Source organism: Hemitrygon akajei, chromosome 16, assembly GCF_048418815.1.
Source record: "Hemitrygon akajei chromosome 16, sHemAka1.3, whole genome shotgun sequence".
In the NCBI taxonomy this organism is placed as follows: domain Eukaryota; kingdom Metazoa; phylum Chordata; class Chondrichthyes; order Myliobatiformes; family Dasyatidae; genus Hemitrygon; species Hemitrygon akajei.
Genome location: NC_133139.1, coordinates 23,634,841 through 23,650,710, shown reverse-complemented (window position 1 = coordinate 23,650,710; position 15,870 = coordinate 23,634,841). Strand labels below are relative to the sequence as shown.

General features: G+C 36.8%; 1 protein-coding gene across 11 annotated transcripts in view; it reads right to left on the bottom strand.

Annotated features, from left to right (window-relative positions):
* Positions 1 to 4,262: 4,262 nt before the first annotated feature.
* Positions 4,263 to 15,870, bottom strand: part of LOC140739827 (guanine nucleotide-binding protein G(I)/G(S)/G(O) subunit gamma-7) — a 152,683-nt gene continuing 141,075 nt past the window's right edge. For all 11 annotated transcript variants that reach the window (XM_073068404.1, XM_073068397.1, XM_073068405.1 and 8 more), the window contains one exon: positions 4,263 to 8,945. In XM_073068404.1, coding sequence (XP_072924505.1) covers positions 8,820 to 8,945 — 126 coding nt within the window. In that variant the 3' untranslated portion in view covers positions 4,263 to 8,819. The remainder of the gene's footprint in view (positions 8,946 to 15,870) is intronic.

Sequence of the window (15,870 nt, the reverse complement as noted above, 5' to 3'; positions counted from 1 at the left end):
ATTCTTCTGTAAATAAAAATGAATGCAAATGCATCGAAGGTGCACAAAGGAAAGAAAAATGCACAATGAATACCACCAGTCCAAGGGACTCTAACATTTATTAAGACAGCTGTGCTTTTGAAAATCAGTAAAATGTGGAAAATCTAAAATTTGACAATTTCTAGATACTGCATAAAAGAAAACCTGTTTGAAGTGGAACGTGCTAACTTGTCTTATTCTGATGAATGACAGACTGGCTTCACAAGGAAATGATGAAGCAGACAATGGGACAGGAGCTCGTGAAAGGAGAGGATAAAGGTGGACTATTTTTGTGCATATTGGACCAAATCTAATGCATCAAAGAGGTTAACATCATCAAAGTGGTGATTTGAAATTAGCAAAGGCTTTCAATATTGTTTAAAAAGCACAATATGTGAAATATCCTCAGACAATTAAGAACAAGGCCTGAAAAAATAGACTTCATAGAATCAGAAACATTTGACAAGTAACAGTATTTTACATTATTCTATTAATGATTAATAAGTTAAATATTTATCCATTTGTCAAATGGTATACAAACCACTAAGTCAGTGCTTCCTTTTCCAAATAGCATACTCTTAAGTCCAGAAAATTGATTAACTAAAAGCTTTCAGCTCATGACAAGTCTACATCCTTCAATACAAATAAACAGTTTATTTTAAAAAAATACTAGTTGGTGGTTTCAACATTTTTTTCAGGTTTGGAGATTGGTAAGAAAGACTCTGCATTTCAGGCATGCTTTTTCCTCCCTTGTTTCCATTACTGCAAATGATCAGGTTCTCCAAGATCTTCACTTCAAAAAATTGGAATAACTATTGTTCTTAATATGGAAGCAAATAAACAAAATTGCAACACTAAAGGAGGAAGATGAGTAACCAATGGTCTAAGTAACAACCAGATAACCAAAGAACAGGAAAGTTGTAATTCAACACTGCCAATATTAGCAAATTTGTTTTACAAAACAATTCTAAACACAGTTCACAATTAGAGGCACAGAAAGAAAAAAAGCAAATTAATATTTAATATATACAGTGGCATGCATTCTGTTACTGTGAATAGCTAAGCGAGTAAAAGATGACCTGATTTCCAAAAGGCATAAAGTTAAAGATAACACATTTCTTTAATATTTTAAGCAAGATTACTTCCCCCCCCCCCCCACCCCCACTTCTTCTGGAGTTTCAAAATAACAAAAAAGGAGAAGGGCCCAAAGCAAAAGTTTGGGCACCCTGCGTGGTCATTACTTGGTAATACCCCCTTTGGTAAGTTATCACAGCTTGTAAGTGCTTTCAGTAGCCAGCTAAGAGTCTTTCGATTCTTGTTTGGGGGGATTTTCACCCATTCTTCCTTGCAAAAGGCTTCTAGTTCTGTGAGATTCTTCGGCCATCTTGCATGCACTGCTCTTTTGAGATCTATCCATAGATTTTTGATGATGTTTAGGTCAGGGGACTGTGAGGGCAATGGCAAAACCTTCAACCTACTCTTGAGGTAGTCCATTGTGGATTTTGAGGTGTGTTTAGGATCGTTATCCTGTTGTAGAAGCCATCCTCTTTTCATCTTCAGTTTTTTTTTACAGATGGTGTGATGCTTGCTTCCAGAATTTGCTGATATTTATTTGAATTCATTCTTCCCTCTACCAGTGAAATGTTCCCTGTGCCAGTGGCTGCAACACAAGCCCAAAGCATGATCAATCCACCCCCGTGCTTAACAGTTGGTGAGGTGATCTTTTCATGAAATTCTGCACCCTTTTTTATCCAAACATACCTTTGCTCATTGCGGCCAAGGAGTTGTATTTTAACTTCATCAGTCCACAGGACTCATTTCCAAAAGGCATCAGGCTTATTTAGATGTTCCTTTGCAAACTTCTGATGCTGAATTTTGTGGTGAGGATTCAGGAAAGGTTTTCTTCTGATGACTCTTCTATGAAGGTTATATTTGTGCAGGTGTCACTGCACAGTAGAACAGTGCATCACCACTCGAGTCTGCTAAATCTTCCTGAAGGTCTTTTGCAATCAAGCGGGGTTTTTGATTTGCCTTTCTAGCAATCCTACGAGCAGTTCTCTTGGAAAGTTTTCTTGGTCTTCCAGACCTCAACTTGACCTCCACTGTTCCTGTTAACTGCCATTTTTCTTAATTACATTACGAACTGAGGAAACGGCTACCTGAAAATGCTTTGCTATCTTCTTATAGCCTTCTCCTGCTTTGTGGGCATCATTTATTTTAATTTTCAGAGTGCCAGGCAGCTGCTTAGAGGAGCCCATGGCTACTGATTGTTGGGACAAGGTTTGAGGAGTAAGGGTATTTATAAAGCTTTGAAATCTGCATCACCTGGCCTTTCCTAACGATGACTGTGAACAAGCCATAGCCCTAACAAGCTAATTAAGGTCTGAGACCTTGGTAAAAGTTGTCTGAGAGCTCAAATCTCTTGGGGTGCCCAAACTTTTGCATGGTGCTCCCTTCCTACTTTTCCCACTTTAAAATTGTACAAGACAAAAAGAATACACTAATCTTGCTTAAAATGTTGAAAAGAATGTTTCATCTTTAACTTTATGATTTTTGGTTATCAGTTCATCTTCTACTCACTTAACTATTCACAGTAACAGAAATTTTGACCAGGGATGCCCAAGCTTTTGCATGCCACTGTAAATGCTAACATGAAAATAATGTCTTATAAACAGAAGTAAATATAAATTGAACTTAGAAACTGAATTCAGAATTTGTCACAGTATATTAATACTTGTATTTGTATGTTCTACTTAAATTGGAATAGTACTTAAGGAGATGACACAAATGGGCTAGTGCATTAATTTGGGTCAGCAAATAACTTGTGCAATACTATAATAGTGCTCTCACAGAGAAATAATGAGTAGATTAATTGAACTGCAGCTTAATTACTAGTTTTAATTGGTATTCTGCTTTATGGATCAGCACTGACTACATGGAAAATTAGGATGGAAAACTGAACTCTAATTTGATAAAAGAACAGTCTTGAGACAACAAATGGATTGTACCTTCACCGCTAAAATCAGACAGACATTTTCCCAGGGGTGCATAATTTTAAGGTGATTGGAGCAAAGTATAGAGGGAGGGGATGCCAGAGGCAAGTTGTTTACATAGAGAGGGTGTGTGGAAAGCCCTACCAGGAGTGGTGGTAGACTAAGATACATTGGGGACATTTAAGAAACTCTTGGATAGGTACACGAATGACAGAAAAATAGAGGCCTATGTAGGAGGGAAAGTTAGATTGATCTTAGGGTGGATTAAAAGGTTGGCACAACATAATGGGCTGAAGGGCCTGTACTTTCCTTTGAGGTTTTTATGTAATAACATTAACTATCACAATGGTATATAACTGCACTTGGCCATCTGTAGTTCAATTTTAATTTAAATGAATTTATAATTCCTACTAAGTCAATATGAAAGACTTTTCAATTTGCTTTTAAAAATCTGCAAACCAGCTACACACATTAAAATGCAATAAACAGTACAGTAAAATTCTAATAATCTGCTTGCCAACTATTTGGAAATCTCAATAGTTTGGTATCTGGCTCATGGTTGATGTTTCCCAGGATTTGCGTGCTGCTTTGACACCAAGGCCAAGATTTCTGTGCTGCCCTGACACTCACTGCAGCCCATATTCCCATATTCCATTTAACGCTTCCAAATTCACTGGAAAATGTACTACAACACTAACAACTAAAAATAGTGAATTAAAAGTGTATTGGGTTATTAATAGGAATAGCATTCATGAGTCTGGAAAAACTAACAGAAAATAGTCTGGCACCGAAAGTCCCAATTGTACAATAGATTCAAATAACAGAATTTCTTATGGTGGTGTGGGGGAGGGGTAGTTGATTGAACAACAAATAGAGATTTGTGATCTGAGCTTTTAACATTTTTGAAGAACGTTCATCCAGTAGAAAACACAGCAGGTCATAATTTATGATGATTTAGAATTAGTCTGTATCCAACCTGGAGACCTTCAAAATCACAGCTAAGGTTATCACAGTTCAAGTTCAACCATGAAAGGCTGCTCTTTCATAAAATAAAGCTTCAATGACTAACATTTGCAAATGAAAGGACAAGGAGAAATAAAATTAGTGAATAGACGCCAAAAGCAGCAGCGAAATACTACTGTTGGGCCAATCTTTCCGAAGGAATCTGGAATGCAATCAATAAAACACATGTACAGAACATTGATGATGAGATTTTCCATAATACCAAATTGGTAGATAGACTCAGCAACATTCGTGTACAAGGTTTGTGCTTTTAATTATTGATATACAATGCAATTTGTGTTAACACTTTTAACATGTACAGCAATCAAGCGATAGTCTACTATACAGTAAATTTGGTGAATTAATGATATACCTTCATCTCTAAGAATTACACATAAAAAATATGGTAGAAAAATTTAACACTGGCAGCCTCCCTGATAACACAATGTGTGAAGTATGCAGCCCAGTCAGCTCCAAAAACATATGTACAATCTACCCAATAATTACCCAGCATCAATGGAAGGAACAATTTGATGAAACACTCCTACAATTTCTTACTGAATACATTACCAATTAAGTGAATTCACAAACAAGGGAACATTTGAACATAGGGACTTTAAATCCTTTCACATATCCAATGCTTAAAATACTTTTTCCATGCCAAGCAAGGGGGAAAATAAAACACTTAAGTACAAACCGGGGACAATAATGGAAAGAGTACTGATGGATATTCAGCACATGCAGAATTGGAGTTGTCAAAAGCCTGGGATTCTAGTATCAGTGATTTAAGCTAAGGCATGGATAGTGGCAACATCTGAAAGAAACTAGCTGGAGGGTTTGTTGGCACAAAATCTCATTTAATTGATTAGAAAGAGGCAGCAAAGTAAACAATCATTGGCAGACAAAATTAACTCATGTAATATAAATTCTTGGTACGTTTAGCCATTTACTGGTAAAATACACTAGCCCACAATAGTAATAGCCTGAAGGATCATTGGTCAGTTCAATCAAGTGCAGGTAACATAAATATATTCATCAAAACCCAATCTACATCTAACTATATATTGCATTCGGAATGGCTACCAAGAGCCTGAGTGCCAACCTTATGAACAGGCCGATATTTATGTTGCATAAGAACTGTGTTGCATGAATGACAAAGTATTGTGCACAAGTGTAGTTCCTTTATTTAAATTATACCACACATTCAACCTTCAGCTCAAAAGGTTGGAACAGTGCTATAATGCAAATGCACAGGAGCTCAAATAAGCAAGTTCACATCTCCAACATGCCACAGATCAGTCTCAATCTTGGTCATTATGATTTAGTTAGAATGTTTGGACCATTTTCTTAGAAGTCAGGTTGTTTATTGTAACATTATTGAATTGATTTTCTTGGATTCAATCCAATTTGTCTCATTGCAAGTATTTAGAGAATGCTGATCTACTCAAAACTCTGATTTATATGTAGTATAAAATACTGTTGGACTTGGCTGGAAACCGCTACTGCATTAACACAGGTGTTTGTTTTAAGATCAAAGGGATTTGATAGCAATTGTTTGAAGACAACGAGGGGGGTCAAATGAGACCACCAGAGGTGAAAAACTGAATCTGTACAATGAAATTTACTGAACTCAGAAATCTTCCAGTGTAATTACAAGTCACAATTATAATTAATTTGCATTTTTGTAACTTTTATTCTATGGTCTATAGTCCTTGTGTTTTCCTTCCCCTGACAGATATTCATCTATTATCGGCTGGGTGGTTAGCATCCTATGGGAGGAGAACAAAAGGGAAACTTGGGTGGGGAGCATTGCCTGCATTATAGAAAAAAAACATTTCTAACAGCAACTTAGTAACAGAAGGAAGTTTGTGTGGGTTATTTTTATGTTTATACCATATTTGATTTTTCTCGGTGCTGAGTCAGATACTTCTCATAGAGACATAAACACAGAATTTGATGATGCAGATGATTACTTCTGGTAAACAGATCACTAAAACCAAAATCAATCTATGCGGAGTTTGGAAGATATATACATTCATACATAGAAGATATAGCAGTAAATGCTTGTCAAAAGGGTCTCTCTGGTTTTATAAAACATTTCGCATCTTTAAAGAAGTTTTGGTGCTGTATCGATTAAAGTTTTGACCAGATTACAAGGAGGAAGGAGAGGAAGATGATGACACTAATATCCTCAACACTTTAATTAGCCACAGTGACTGGAAATGGCACAGTTGAAGTGTACTTTCCCAGGTAGGAAAGGGCTCAGTAATTAAGATAATCTATTACAAGGCACAAGTCAGAACCTAATGGATTAGTTTGCACTTGCCTGGATCAGTGCAACTGTAACATCCAAGAGCATGACAGAATATTAGACAAAACAGCTCACTTGATTGCCAGCCCATCCATCCATTCAGCATCAATGCTTTGTGGCTGCATTCACAAAATGCACAATAGCTACTCATCTACCATAATCAATATCATCTCCTAAACCCATAACATCCACCATCAAGTCTGGGGGCAGAAAGTACATAGAAACACCACTAGCTGCAGATCTTTACAAGCTGCACAGCATCTTGTCCTAGTAAATCTCCCCAGTCCTTGATGAGAATTGGGTCTAAATTCTGGAATTATCTCCCAATATGGCAGTATCTTTACCAAGGTGGAAGCTTATCATCACCTCTCAAGGGAAAATGGATGGGCAATAAATAGTGGCTTTTTCACTAAAGCTGACACTCTAAACAATAAAAATGTTCCTCCAACTGTTCTGCTACTAAGTACGGAACCAAGCAGATACGTATGCTATGTATTTTTCAAAATATAAACAGCACCAAGTTGAAGTAATGCAATAAATTTAGGTTGGGATTTCAGAATAATATTCATCCAAGCACCTTGGTGGAATTGTAATCTCTAATGCACTTAATTTGCAAAGAGTCCAGACAATTTGAGTTTTTATCTGAATATGTTATGGATACTGAAATAAGAGATTAATAAATCCTAGTGCAAAATGCAGGCTGAACAGTTAGAAGACACAACAAACTTTAAACTCAGGCAGGTTGTTTTGTTGTCTCTTGTACCCAAAAACTTAAATTTTAAGATACACAGATTTTGGATGACATTTATAATATGTACAAAGACAGTGAATTTCCATTTCAATTTTCCCTTAACACTAGTCCGTTTTTTTTAAATGTGGAAGCCTTTCAGCTTTGATAGGACAAAGGCTTTTCCCTGTTTGATGAGGTAGGACCTGAAGGTATATTAAAATCATGCAGCATTACCAGGTAGTTAATTTTATACCACAGGAAAATTCACTATCTGGGTAGATATCATTTACATTTGGCAGTTGTAATCAGAAGGAAAGCCTTTTTCAAAAGATACAGGAAAACTAACTTACAAATGTATGTTACTACTGTTGTATAAATATTTTACTTTCAAATTAGGAATTATAAAAGTTTACAGCAAGTACAGAGTAAAATCCCAGTTGGCACTAGTACTTTTCTCATTCCAGCCTGATATTGCAAGCAGAGTTAAGTTGCTCTTACACTATTCAACTTGACTAACAAATAGGAGACAAGCACTGAAGTGTTGATCAGGTATTTTGCAGACTGTACCCACTTTTTTGTACAAATTCTGAAATAGAGTCTGTTGAAATTGCTGAATTCATCTGAAGATTTTCTCAAATTTAATAGCTTCTTCCACAGTCCAAGAAACTGTTTTAATAACTTCTTCAAATCACAATTCATACAAATCTTAGCCAATTAAAAAATCTGATTTGCCAAAGGGCCAAAAGACCAGTTGATGTTTACTATTTATTCCTTTATCATTTACTATGCAGGATTTTAAATTACCTGAAGAAAATATACAGTATTAGGTGCAACATACACTGCTTTCCCACCCAGTTTAAGTCAGTGATGAGTTTGTTATGCCTCCTTCCACCTCTTAAAAAAAAATCAAACTGCCAAATGCACTAGAGCACTATGTAATACAAATCTGAACCAATACTGATGCCATATATGTAGTGTTCTATATTAATTAGCAATTGTCAGTGTAAATCAAGACACTGAAAAATTATTCTGTACACATAACCTAAAGACAAATCTTTAACACTAAAGGTTCTATTACTTCTGATCTACCATAAGCTACACTCTGGAAACATTGCTGCACAATGTTCAATTTTCTAAAACAGGTTTTTGACATTGATTAAAATAGATGATGTTTGGGAAGATACAGTTTCACAAAAATCCTATCACTGAGCTAAATTAATCAAACTTACTAATAAAACTAATACACCCAGTATTGATCAAATAAGCAGAGTAACTTAAAATTGACCTTATTTACAAAGCCTGATAATATACTTAAAGGGGATAAGCTACTTCATATTTGATGTTTCAATAGTTGGACATTCAATTGAGGGTCTCAATTCTGTGTTAAGTATTTGAAAATTCCTTCAAATTGAAGGTGTATATATTATACAATTCCATTTAACTGGGATTTCTACCAGAAAGGTAATCTGACATTTTCCCTCCCTCCCACCACAACAAATATATCTACTTATTTCAATCAAACTTTAGACAAATGAGAAAGCACATTCATGAGAAAATTCATCCCCTTCTTAATCTGGTGAACTTAATTTTCATTGGCATTGACTAAATTTCTAAATCCCCTTTGTTAGATTTGCAAACACTGGTTCAACTGTAGTTTTAAGTACAATCCTTATTTAAACACCTCTTCACTGGTTAGAGTATTTAATAATGTTGGCAATCACAAATTGGCTTTTAATGCGCTGTGCTTCATACATTATGGGCAAAGCTATAGGATGATGCAGGGCTTTTTCTCCTTGAAAGGATTTTCAGACGTTGGGACTCCAAGAATCAGTGGATCATTCCGGGCATGCTGTTCACAGTAATTCATAAGGTCTACAGCAGCTTTGGATACCTATTATGAGGAAAAAAAAACATTTTAGGCATGCATTATGAAAACTGATTACACACCCACTTCCTCCTTTCAATTATGAAACAGTTAATATTTAAGATCACCAACCTTGCATCAGACTGAGAAAAGTTGAAGATAAATATTACGATGGAGAGAGAAAACAAAAGGTATTATCTGAGAACTATATATTTCAAATTTGTATTGAATTACATCGCAACAGTGTAGGAAGACCTATAGAAATACTTCTGTCAGTGCTTAGGGGCATTTTTTGTAGGCTTCAAATAGTTTCCAGGCAAAATTTAGGCTAAGCATTTGGGACTATGGTGGAGGGAGAGGGCAAGCAATGCAGATGTTTCTTAATAAACGAAGATAGCCCACTCCTCTCCCTGCCCTCCCCCCACACACAAATGGAATGCTCTCATGCAAAACTGGAACAACAACAGTTAAATTTGAAAATATTACCATATTCTAAAATAAAGAATGTCTAAATAGGCAATTCACTCCTTCCAACATTAAACTGGCTATTCTAGCTTCTTTGGAGAGCAGAAAATTATTTAATTATTGCCAAGGATTTTATTTTCTAAGCAATTCATCTGCAGAAGGGATTGCACAGTTGCTATTTGCAGGGCTGCATGGTAGTGTAGTGGTTAACACGACACTTTACAGTGCCAGCAACGAGGATTCAATTCCTGCCGCTGTTTGTAAAGAGGTTGTACATTTTCCCTGTGACAGCACGTGTTTCCTTCAGGTGCTGCAGCTACCTTCCACAGTCCAAAAATGAACTAGTTGGTATGTTAATTGGTCATTGTAAATTGACCTGTGATTAGGCTAGGGTTAAATCAGGGATTGAAAGGTCTATGCCGTGCTGTATCTCAATAAATAATCTCCGAAGCAGAATTTGTCAGCACAAGACTGAAGAGGAGTTGCAAATCACTCGCTCTCAGTCAGATGAAAAGAATGTTAGAAATAAGCATGTCTACTAGACCTCAAATTTACCAGCGTCTCTGGTACTTACGATTCACATGTTAACTGTATTACTAATATAATGGCTCAATTAATTTTTTGTTTGATATGAATGTGTAAATGTATGGAATGTAGTGGTGTGAGTTACATTAGTGTCTGTCACACATTCTGGCTTGTAACTACAATAAATTCTATGATGACTTTTCTATTTGGAAAAATCCTCTGCAGAAAAAAAACTGCAACATTTTCAAATCCCTCATCAGATATACATTTAGAAAAGGTAATTTGAAAATTACAGGCAGCAGTTTGCTGTGAGAAACTTTTTGACACTAATTATCATTCACTAGCACCCTATCCTAGATAGGGCAAGGACATGTTATATTATTGTCATGCAAAGTGTAGTTTAAAATAGGAACAGAACTGTATAAGATCATACTAACTTAACCTTCTTAATGTGGCATAGAAATATTATTTCTAATTTTTGCTCTTCTCTTCATAGGGCACCATTTATTCTAGGGTATAGATACCAAAGTGTCAGCTATCGTCCAACTGCAATGAGAATCAACAAAAAAAATATGAAGGCCTGATAGCCAAATATGATCCTATCTATGTATTGCACATGCAGGTGCTTTACAACATATTAACAGCAGAATTAAAATATTCATTTTGTTTCATTGAAGTTGTATGTGGCTCTCAAAATGCTCCCAGAGTGTTTTAAAGATAACTAATAGATTTATTTTTTGTGGGATGCACTGATCAGTGGCTAGCATTACAGTGGAAAAATGAATTTTCTGATGAAGAAATAACAGATAAACTTTTTTAAATAATCATTGATTTGTACTGATTACAGTTGACACTTTATGGAAACTGAAAACCGACATATCAAATCTATTATTTAAATAACTGAGAATACCTGACATTCAATTAAACACTAATTGCATATTTACTTAAGTCATAGGACGCCATGCCAGCTCACAGACCAATCACATTCCTTCTTTATTTTGCATGGAACCTATTCATTCCACCCCCCCCCCCCCCCCCCCCCCCCCCCGATCAATTCCCTTTGGACTCTATCACTATGAGCAATTTACAGTGGCAAGCAAATCCACCAGCCTTGGAGCACCAGGTCACAGGGAGAATGTGCAAACTCCACACCAACAGGACTTGAGGTCAGGAATGAACTCAGGTCACTTGAACTGTGAGACAGCAGCTATATTAGGTACACGACTGTGCCAAACTGAATCAAAAGCAAACATTCAAACCCTAACGATCTGGAATGCATCTAGTCATAAGGTTTCTTTTCGATGAATCTTAAGTGCTATATTCCAACAATGCTTCAAAGAAAAAAAAAATCAATTCTCAAAAGGTACAGTGCCTATAAAAAGTATTCACCCCCCCTTTGGAAGTTATTATGTTTTATAACATTGAATCACAATGGATTTATTTTGGCTTTTTTTGAAACTGATAAACAGAAAAGACTTGTTCGTGTCAAAGTGAAAACAGATCTCCACAAAGTGATCAAAATTAATTACAAATATAAAACACAAAATAATTGATTGCACAAGTATTCAACCCCTTTGCATGACACCAAGTCATCACTGGTAAGTCACCTGTGTGCAGTCAAGGTGTTTCAATTAATTGTAGTAAAAATACACCTGTATCTAGAAGGTCCAAGTGCTGGTGAGTTGGTATCCTGGCAAAAATTACACCATGAAGACAAAGGACTTTTCAAGCAACTCTGCAAGAAGGTTATTGAAACGCAGAAGTCAAGAGATGGATACAATAAAATTTCTAAGTTACTGAATATCCCTTGGAGTACAGTTAAGTCAATCAAGAAATGGAAAGAATAGGGTACAGCTGTACATCTGCCTAGAGCAGGTCATCCTTAAAAACTGAATGACCATGCAAGAAGGAGTCTAGTGAGGGAGGCCACCAAAAGACCCATGACAACTGTAGAGGAGTTACAAGCTTCAAAGGCTGAAATGGGAGAGACCGCACATACAACAACTGTTGCTCAGGAGCTTCATCAGTTGCAAGTTTATGGAAGAGTGGCAAAGAGAAAGCCACTGTTGAAAAAACTCATAAGAACTCTTGGCTAGAGTTTGCCAGAAGGCATATAGGAGACTCTGAAGTCAGCTGGAAGAAGGTTCCACGGTCTGATGAAACCTAAATTGAGCTTTTTGGCCATCAGACTAAATGCTATGTTTGGTGTAAGCCACACACCACATATTATAAAAAACATACCATCCCTACCATGAAGCATGGTGGTGGCTGCATCATGCTGTGGGGATGCTTCACTGCAGCACCCTGGAAGGCTTGTGAAGGTAGAGGGTAAAATGAATGCAGCAAAATACAGGGAAACCCTGGACAAAAACCAGATGCAGTCTGCAAGAGAACTGCAACTTGGGACATTTGCTTTCCAGCAAGATAATGACCACAAGCATAAATCGAAAGGTACACAGGAAAGCCTTAAAAACAACAAAGTTAATATTCTGGAGGAGCAACTCAGAGTCCAGACCTCAATCCAATTGAAAATTTGTAGCTGGACTTGAAAAGAACTATTCACTCATGATCCCTATGCTATCTGACAAAGCTTGAGCAGTTTTGTAAAGACGAATGGGGAACAATTGCAGTGTCAAGTTGTACAAAGCTAATAGAGACCTATCCAGACAGACTCAAAGCTGTAATTGCTGCCAAAGGTGCATCTACTAAATACGGACTTGGAAGGGGTGAGTAATTATGCAATCAATTATTGTTTAAGAATTGTAATACATTTAGAGCAACTTGTAGATATTTGTTTTCACTTTGACACGAAAGAATCTTTTCCGTTGATCAGTGTCAAAAAAGCCAAATTAAATCCACTATGATTCAAATGTTTTAAAACAATAAAATAATCCCTTTTTAAAGGCACTGTATATGATAAATACTGGGCTACCGACAAACACAATAACCTTAACAAAACAAATCATTACTAGAGCCAGAGAGTACTAGAGTTTCATTTAAACTCGATCTGTATGCTTGGGGGTTGGAAGGGAAAGGGTGATACAGCAGTGAAATAGGTGGTGCAGTTGCTGCTTCACAGTTCTAGTAATCTGAGTTTGATCCTGAATTCCGACGCTCTCTTTGTGGATTTGGTGTGTTCCCCTGTGACCATGTTTCCCATGTCCTATTAAATGCCTGGTTTGGCAGTTTAACTGGCTATTATAAATTACTCATGATACTGGCAGCTGACTGAGGGATGGGGCAGGGTGCTCTTGATGGGTTACGTATTTGAGAGAGAATAGTAAACAAAAAGGGGGATTGGGAACATGTTATGACCAAGCATAGACTCAATTGGCTGCATAACCCTCATTTCAAATTGTAATATGAAAAGAATTTATCAGCTGGCACTCCCGCTCCTGATTTCTCAAAAATTTCTTCTGGGAGCATAAATCCATACTTGAGGCACAACAAAACTACCGAACCTGGCAGCCATTGACACACAATTAAACATTAGCACCAACTGTTACAAACTATATAGAAAGGAGAAAGCATGATGAAATTAGTAGATATTGAGGATACTAAATCTCCAAAATTGGGAACTCGTGTCATGAAGTCTGAAACAATACTCCATAATAATTTGATTAAAATCTTGATTTTACTCAATTTTAATTGGGATTTGACCTTCCGTGATAAATTGAAAACTTAATTGAATTATAAATTAATGATGGAATATAATCCTTTTAAACTATGGAAGTTCCCACCTAATTAAAAAAATCTCATTTCAACCTGTTAATCAATTTCAAACAGTAGTTGTAGTCTTTGTCTAATATTTGCACAAATGGAACACAGTTTCATTCTACTTGCAACAAATTGCTCTGAAATTTTGACAATTTCCTTCAATGGCAACTTTTCACTGCTTTTGAACATTCAAAAACAAATACCAAAAATAAGAGCAAAGCAAGATTGGACTCTGCATAACAGGAAACATTGCAAAATATTACAGCCTACTCAAAAAAGATCAGCTGTTTTTATTGATTATAAAGTACACCTGCCAGTATGCCCACTTAAATCCTTCTGGACAACTTTAAAGAATTCACAATAAAACCAAAACATCCTGTATGTGTCACAACGTTGTGTGTTAGTAATATTTTCTGTTATAAATAATATTTAACATTTTGAAGTGAAAATACTAGCTCACTGAGACTTCCGTATTTTGCAAGTTTGGGGGGGGGGGGAAGAGAAAGGCGATTAGTGCCAAATAACAGGTTGTGTGCTGGAATACGTATTGAGCAATTCGAATGATGTGCTGCTGCTGGGAAAGGAGAAAGTAATTTTTCCCATTCTTTATATGTTACTCAGCAATGGCCAACCCAATTTACTTGTACTCAATGGTCCAAACACTATCTCAATTACAGTTTTGTTCCAGCACAGATTAAAATTCTTCCAAGTTTGGATTGTGAACACAATATATTTTTCAAGAGGTAATTCTCATGTGAGTGAGCAGAGGCAGTGTAGAATTATCAAGGAAAGAGATGATGTCCAACAATGGCTCTTATAATTGTATGTACCTTTATCAGGTTACCCTTCAGTCATTTTCCTCCAGAGAAAACAAACCGAGCCTATACAATCTTTCCCCATAACTAGAGTCTTCTAATCCAGGTAACATCCTGGTGAATCTCCTTTGCACTCTCTCAATAACAACCACGTTCTTTCTACAGTACAGTGACCAGAATAGCACACAATCCTCCTAATGTTTTATAAAATTGCAACATAATGTTCCAAAGACAATTATGCCATCTATCTTTTTTTTTAACCATCCTATCTATGCTGCCACATTTAGGGAACTGAACTTGAACCCTCAAGGTTCCTCTGTTTATCAACATCCTTAATGCCCGATCATTTACTCTACACATCCTACCCTTATTTTGAACTCCTAAAATGCACCATCTTAAATTCCATCATGTCAATGCTCCATTAAATTTTCCTTCCTGGTTTGCAAGCTCTGTCATGTTCAAAGAGATTAAAAGCAATAGTTCTGCAGGTACCTACATGCTAAGTTCCAACAACAACAACAAACACCATCAATTTTGGTGATAGAAAAGAGGGAAGGAGGTCCAGCAACTGGATGATAACCAGACCAGGGTGGATCCTTTATCAATATCAAAACAATGTATGGTCCAAAAGCTTAATCGTTATCCTCGCTAAAGGCCAAGAATGAAAGAGAGCTACATGTGTGTGTGTGTGGGGGGGGGGGGGGGGAGAGAGAGCGAGAGAGAGAGAGAGAGCGAGAGAGCGAGAGAGCGAGAGAGCGAGAGAGCGAGAGAGCGAGAGAGAGAGAGAGAGAGAGACAGTACTTGTTAGAAGAAGCACAAAGGATTTCTAGGTCAAGACCATTCATGACACATGTTCTTGTCTCTATTCTGTAACACATCAGTTCAATCTCAGCACCAAAGCCTGACAAAAGGCATGAGCTGGAAAGCAAATCTTCTGAAGCAACAACATCCATGAAGGTATTGGCATAAATTCAGAGCATTATCTCTACTATCTGGGAAGAGGATGACAGATGCCATAATCTTATTTTCTCAAGGAAGATGACAAAATTGATTGGAATAATTACAGAGGAATCTCCCTGTTACTTGTGCAAGGGATGTCATCACCATAGTCCTTCTCAACTGCCTCCTTAAAAGTTCATTATACAGCTTTGGAAAAAGTGGATCATTTGTTGTACCTCAGGAGGTACAGCTCAACAAAGGCATCCATCAATAATTTAATTCAATACAATGTCCAGTGAAGACTTTGTCCATTTGAGGAAGAGTGCCTGAAAATCAAGAACTCAAGTTCAGCAGCAAGCATGTGGTCTACTAGACAATAGTGATCACCACCCTCCTGTATGCTTTGGAGACAGTCTGGCTAAAATCCTTTCAAGCATTGGAGTGGTACTAAATGCATTTCTTTGCAAGTCTTCCAATCCATTAGGGTAAGT